The sequence below is a fragment of the Balaenoptera borealis genome, assembly GCF_965194805.1.
Source record: "Balaenoptera borealis genome assembly, chromosome: 2".
Lineage (NCBI taxonomy): Eukaryota > Metazoa > Chordata > Mammalia > Artiodactyla > Balaenopteridae > Balaenoptera > Balaenoptera borealis.
Genome location: NC_138867.1, coordinates 166544943 through 166551870, shown reverse-complemented (window position 1 = coordinate 166551870; position 6928 = coordinate 166544943). Strand labels below are relative to the sequence as shown.

General features: G+C 50.0%; 1 protein-coding gene across 2 annotated transcripts in view; it reads right to left on the bottom strand.

Annotated features, from left to right (window-relative positions):
• Positions 1–1056: 1056 nt before the first annotated feature.
• The window catches only part of FLT4 (fms related receptor tyrosine kinase 4), a 40667-nt gene continuing 34795 nt past the window's right edge, over positions 1057–6928 (bottom strand). Inside the window, exons 29-30 of one of the 2 annotated variants that reach the window (XM_082381037.1) lie at positions 6670–6755; positions 1057–2992 (exon numbers count right to left, since the gene is read on the bottom strand). In XM_082381037.1, the coding sequence (XP_082237163.1) occupies positions 2794–2992; positions 6670–6755 (285 nt within the window). In that variant the 3' untranslated portion in view covers positions 1057–2793. The remainder of the gene's footprint in view (positions 2993–6669; positions 6756–6928) is intronic. The other variant, XM_082381038.1, reaches the window with a different exon arrangement.

Here is a 6928-nt window from a genome sequence, read left to right as displayed (position 1 = left end):
TATTATAGAGGTAAAAATAACAGCAAACCCACTACCGCCAAAAGCTGCCTTTGTCAGGAGGGACTCTGCCCATGAAAGTGAAAACGAGGCCGGGACAGTGGGCATTGCAGCCGCAGGGTATAGGCAACACAGCAGGTGCCCGAGGAGTGAGACAGGCCTGAACAGGTAGGCACAGGGCCTGGCCACAAAGTGGCCTCTGGCTCCTGATCTTTGCTGGGCTTCTGTCTGCTCTCTTGGGTGAGGTGCCCACTGTGCTGTGCTGACAGCTGGGTCCACGTGACATGGCCTCATTTCCTTCCTGAGTCCCTGGGACTGCTCCTGGGCTAGGCCCTCCTGGGAAGCCTGCTGAGGTCGTATCCAGAGGGCCAGTGTCACACCTCAATCTAAAGCCACCTCTATGCCAGCCACTCACTTGTGAAGGGAAGGCATACAAACATCCCAGGGCAAGGCCCTGCCACACTCTCCTGGGTGGAGCTCATCTCTCTGGGTAGGGCTTGAAGTAAGGGTCCTAGCTCAGAACCCCCTGATCTTGGAGTCCAGGAGTGCACTCAGTCATGGAGGTGACCCTGGGTGCACACTGAACCCCTCTTGTCCTGTCCCCGTCTGTGGTCTGTGATGGAGGTGGTCATAGGCTCTTTCTGGGGTTGGGGGTGAGACTTGGGGAGCTGATGGCAGGGACCCAGCCTGGGCTGTGCTCTCAGGCCCATGGGCCACCGGTGCTTAGGGCCTGAGGCAGCATTTGGTTCTAGTAGGTGGGGACAAAGCACTGTCACTTTATTCATAAAGTAAACATTAGGGGAGTGCGTTCCTAGCTCTCTCAGGAGCCAAGCTGGGTGCTTCCCAGCTGAGTGGAACCCTGCATCCTGGTGCTTCCAGCACCCTCTGCTGGTGGCTTTGGGAGACTCCACAGCCTACTGGGCAGAGAAGGGGGGCTGAGCTGCCTCTGCTGCCCTTTCCTTTGCGTGGCCAGTCCTGTGACCTTGTGGGGCTGATGATCAGCAGGAGGAAGGCTGATCACAGAGACCTGGGATTTAGCTGAGAATCCATTCACTGTAACTCAGGACTGGCATCAAATTTATTATTATCTTTTGTTAAATATTTTATATTTTCGGAGCATATGTTCTACAAGGGGGGGTGGGGGTAGATTTTCTTCCCAGTACATTTTTGTGTGTGCAGTTATGTGACAGGAGAATAAGTGACACAAACACAAACAGGTGGTACACATGTGGGGAGGGGTCTCAGGCCTGGGCCCCTGCACGCAAATCATGAGTTGCTCCTCTGATTGAAAACAGCCTCTGGACTTCCACCAGGTAAACCTGAGACCCAAGTCTCACAGGCAGGTGACATCAGAGGAGGAGGTCCACTGGGGACAGTCATACCTGCATTCACCATATCGTAAAGGAACAATACACAATGTGGGGGGGTTCCTGCCGGGCAAGCCCCTGCTCGCTGCACGGCCGCCTGTCCTGCAAGCGTCTCATGGGGTGGGGGTGGGGTGTCAAACATTGTGGTGCTAACTGGGATGAGGGTCTTTCTCCTGCTAGGGGTGTGGGTAGCTAGGGAGTGTGAACTGGGCTGGGGAGGGGGGTGCCCTGGGCAGAATGGCTCCAGCCTCCAGATGGTCCTCTGCTGTTCTGTGAGAGAGGCTTGACCTGCCAGGGCACTGATGTCAGGTACAGATCAGGGGGCAGAAGACAGGGCCTCCCTGGGGCCACAGGGACATCCACTGATTGCCTCCTGGTACAGAGCTACGCTGGTGGGTCCTCTGGACCAACCCCAAAGCCTTCCTCGGTGGAACCCACAGTGCTTGCCTCTCATAAGGTTGTTCACAGCTTGGATGGTGCCTTGGGTGGCAGATCTAGGTCCCAGAGGGAAGAACCAGGTGATTCTCAAATGGGGCAGCTCTAGACCATCGGGTGACTCTTCCAGTTCTGGGCTAGGCAGGTGAGGCTGGGGACTTTCTCCAGAAAGAGGTGGCCACAGTGGGGTCTGTTATGACAGCACTTGACTGGGTGTCAGAGGCAAGGATCGTCCAGATTCAGAAAAACCTTCCCTGGGCTCCCTTCAGACGGAAGTTTTAAAAAGTAAATTCTTCACAGCAGCTCAAATAGTCTCTGAAGTTCTAAGGAAAAAAACAATGTTGAATAGTACTTCTCAACACGCAGGAGAAGAAGGCTTGCTGTAACTGGCTCGGCACTGCGGAGATGGCTACTCTGAGCTGTTTGGCCAGGCTCAGGAGAGGACACCCCCGTTCCCCCCACAAATTTCTCATTTGTTGCTTTGAGCTGGAATGCATCTTTGAGCCATATGCATCTTCCCTTGAGCCTTGGAGTGGCAAGTGAGGAAACCATTCCCACGGGAAGAGAGGCTGCATGGAGGGGGCAGCATTTTGGGTGGGTGCTGGGAGACCACAGCTGAACCTTGATTACTATGTGATTCTCAGACCCTCATATTCCTCATCAGAAATCAGGGATCACACCACCCACCATGATGAGAGGAGGCACCCAAAGAGATATTTCCCATGAGAGTGCCCGACCCAGGGCTGGCCCCTGTGGATGTTGAGCTAAGCGGAATCTGAATCTGAAGGGGAGAAGGGCCCCAGGGATCAGCAGGGTGGTCCTGGGCAGGCATGGTGATGGAGTTCAAGAGAGCCCTGGAGCCTGGGTTTTGCTCTTCTCCAGACCGAATGAGATGAGTTCCCAGCCTGGGCCTCCAGCCCTCTGCTCGCTGGCCAGGCACGGTCCCCACCAACTGTTGGAGCCCAGGGTCCAGTGGGCCTTGCCCGAAGCTGCCTTAGTAGCTGCTGTCTGTGAAGAAGGGCACTTGGGCAGATGGGATGCCATCGCTCTCCTCTGGTCGCCCTGCCAGCTCCCCATACTCGCTGTTGTAGAACACCTGGCCCTGGGCCCCTGGGTCTGGCCTCTGCCGCCTCCCTGGGGGGTCAGGGTGTGCCATGGTCACGTCCATATTCCTGCCTGGTCCTTTACAGCTGCTGAGACAGAGAAGGTGACGTCAGTAAGAAAAGAAGAGAAGAGTGATTGAAACCATGTTGGGTCTGATAGGAATCACCAGACACAACCGGAGCAATAAGAAAAGCCAATGGAAACACACGCAGACTTGACTTAAATACAAAAACAAACCGATGTGACTGTTGGCAAACACCAGAGCTTTCTTTGTCCCAAGCCTGGGTGTGGGACAATGGAGAAAGCCCAACATCATTCCCCCAAACCTGCTTCTCTCCCCTGTGTCTCTGTAAATGACACCAACGCTGATTCAATGACTCAAGCACCTGGGTGTCATCCTTTCTTCCTCCCTTTCCCTCATCCCTTATATCCAGCCCACCCAGAAGTCCTGTCCTGTCTATTCCAAAATGCATCCATGCCCCTCAATCCATGCTCTGCCCCTACTTTAGAGTGAGCTTCCATAACTGCATGCTCTGGGCTGCCCTAGCACATCTTTCTTCTCCCACTCATGCCTCCCTATAGGCCAGTCTTCAGAGATCCTTCAAATTAGATGGTGTCCTTCTCCTCTTGATACACCCTTCAGTGGCTTCCCATCACCCTCAGAATAAAATCCAAGCTTCTCCCCCTGGCCCAGGAGGCCTTGCCGCTTCCAGTCCCCACCTGCCTCACTGATGGCCCTATGATTCTCCCTCCTTAGCACTCATTTTTTTTGAAAATTTGTTTCTTTGCTTTTGCTTCTGTTTTTGCTTTGCTTGGTGCTTTTGAAAAGCCTGATGCCAATCTCTCTCTCTCTCTCTTTTTTTTTTTAAGTGACTTGGTCTTTTTGCCTGGATTTCCAGAATGTTTATCTCTAAAGTCTAAAGTCTAAAGTCAACTAGGATATGCCTCAGAGTTTACTCTTCTTGGGCCAGTTTTCCCAGGTACCCTTCCAATATGTAGATTCAGGTCTCCTTTTATTTAAGAGTTATCTTGAATTACATATTTAAAATATTAGTTCTATTTCACTGTTGGCATTCTTCTTCCTCAGAGGCACCAATTGTACACATGTTGGATCTTTTCTACTCAACTTCTAAATTTTTCACGTTCTTTCTGATACTTCTTTACCTCTTTACTTATTTCAGTTTTAATTTCTTGACTTCTTTTCAGGTCTATCAAATGTGCCCTCCACTGTAAGTCTGATCATATCTAATTGTCCCTTGGGCACTCTGCTTTGCATTTTTGAGAGGATTTGTCTTTTATTTCAATTTCTTCCATGAATTTAGTCCGCTCCCCATTTGATATCTTCACACTGTTCATCCATTTCTATTCTGAATTTTTGAATTTATGATTCATTGTGCAGCTGCTTATTTAATTATAAATTTAATTCATGTTGATGTGTTGTATCACAGTTTTTCCATGTTTGTTTTTTTTGGAGTGTTTACAGCTACTGAAACCTTTTAATTCTAATTTTCTTTTTTATTCTTCTACGGATAGTGCTTATTTTTCCTGTTCATGATTATTCACGCTGAGATTACCCTATGGAAGGGGGGCCAGGGACGTGGGTGTCTCCCTAGCTTTCTTCATTCAGGAGTGCTGTATCAGATCCATATCACCTTGAATTCCTTCAACTGCATCCCTCTTTCCAAAGGCTCCGTTTGTGTCCCATGCTCTATCACCACTGGGGACCAGCCAGTCACTTAGCAGGGAGTGCTGGACCCCCTCTTGGCTGCTGCCATTCATCCATACTGACCAACCACAAGCCCAGGGTTTCCAGATCTTCCTTTCACCTACAGACTTGGATGAAATGCCACACCACAGGGAATGAGATCTGGCATCCTGAGCGGCCATTGAAAGGGCTGGGTGAACCACCTGGAAGTGAGGGTGAGTTAACTTCCCATAGGGTGAGTACTAACCAGTGGTTAAGAGGAGATAGGAAAGAACTGGGCAGATAAACTCCCTCCTTCTCCCTGACAGATGCCTCCAAGGCACATTCCATCCTTGCACCTGTTTGGAGAATGTTCCATATGCCAAGTGAAGGCACCTGCCAAGTCACCTGCTACACCTCTTTGTGGCTCATCACAACGTGTTTCTAAGGGGACCTGGGAAGAGAATAGTGCACTTTGTTGCCCCTATCATGAGGTGCAGTTTCTGTAATGAACAGATCCTTGGGTATCTGTCTTCTGGATTCTTAATACAATCTTGCTTCCATAAGAATCTTCTGCAACTTTCTTTTTCCTTCACCACCAGGCACCTGAGGTGTACACTCACTTCCTGCTCACTGCCCTTTCAGAAGCAGTGCCTTCCCAAGCAGTTGTTCTAGTGCTCATACTCTGTTGTCTCCCCAGTCTCTGTGGCCACCGTCCCAAGGACCTTTACATTCCCTTCTCACGGGGCAGTCCCCATCCTGCCCTCCTTCTGCTAGGGCTTGGGCATGGCTCTGCTGGTTCTGTTGCTGAGTTCTATACCCACACATAGCTGAAGTCTCTCCCCTGGTTATATCATAGGCATGGGCTCTGACAGGCCTTGTTCCATGTGTTGTTTTTAGGAAGATCTGTGGAGATTTGAATTTAACTAGCTACCATCCTTTGGCTCACCCTCTTACTGAATTACTTTTTGGGGAGATAAAAAAACTGTTCTGTAAAGAAACAGCCAGAAACTATTTCTGTCAAATAAATTAGCATTAATTTTCCAAACCTAGGTTACTAATAGAGATCACCCGAATCAATAAAAACAAAAAAGGCCAAGATGCATGATACAGATGCAGTAATTATCCCTAGGCATACGACCCCACAACCACCAGTGTCCACAGTGTTGCAAACATGCCCTTTGTAAGCTTCTGGGAAAATAACAGATATTTGGCTAAGTTGTAGAGGTCTTAACTATACGTATCAGAAAGGCGAAAAATGGCATCAACTATCCTAATGTGATACAAATTAACACCTGTGGTCTAGGGTAAAATATTCAGAGACAACATCTATTGATTCAAAAACAGCCTAGGCAGAAGCCAAGATTTGCTCTGAAAAACTGTGTCAGATGACCCAGAAAGGGGACCCTGACAGACACAGGTGTCAAAGGTAGAAGTGAACGTTCTGAACACAAGGATCTGAAGAAAGCAGAAAAGAGCACTGTTTTATATAATATTGTAAGTCCTGTCATTTAAACAGCTATGAGCAAGTCAACTAGTAAAGTGGATAAGTAGACATTTAACTACTTTATATATACCCTTAAAAGTTTAAATATTCAGGTTTTCTTTTTAGAGACGGGGGCTATCTTCTTGGGCAAATGGAGGTCACTGTTTATGCAGGTCACCCCCCTATGCAAGCACACAGGAGGATTTCTCTGTAGCCATATTCTTATCAAAGTAGGACACCAGCCATCTCTAGGTCACATGATCTGTGGCCTCCCCTGGCTGGGGGAAGGGTGTTACACGCATTGGGCATGGTGGATCTTTCCTGGTTTCACAAAGAATATTGTCTGAGTATCTGTCGAATGGCAGGGAGGTTTGGGGACCAGCACCAGGTGTACTGGGTCAGGACGGTGATGGGGGAGAGGGGGCCTTTGGTAAGGCTGGTGGACAAAGGCCTCAAGTCCCAGAGTGGCCTGCCTTGAACACACAGAAAGGCACTATCGAGCCATGAAAGGTTTCAGGTAAGAGAGTGACAGGCACATGCCGGCCTGGCCTCCCTTCCCTGGCCCCTTCCAGGAGAGGAGGCTCCAGAAGCCCTACCTGAGCCCACTTTCTTGTCTGTGCCTGCTCTCCAGCCGCTCAAATTCCTCGGAGGCCAGCACCATCCCACTGTCCGTCTGGCTATCCTGTGCAGAGAAAACAAGCCAAGGCTGTGGGCCCCAAGGACCTGCCCCGCTGCCAACCTGACACTCATCCTACGGGAAGAGTGCGGGAAACAGGCATCCGTTCCATCGCCAGAGCCTGTAGGTTAGGGTCACATGCCCCCACCACAGAGGGAGAAACTGAGTCCTGGCAGGGC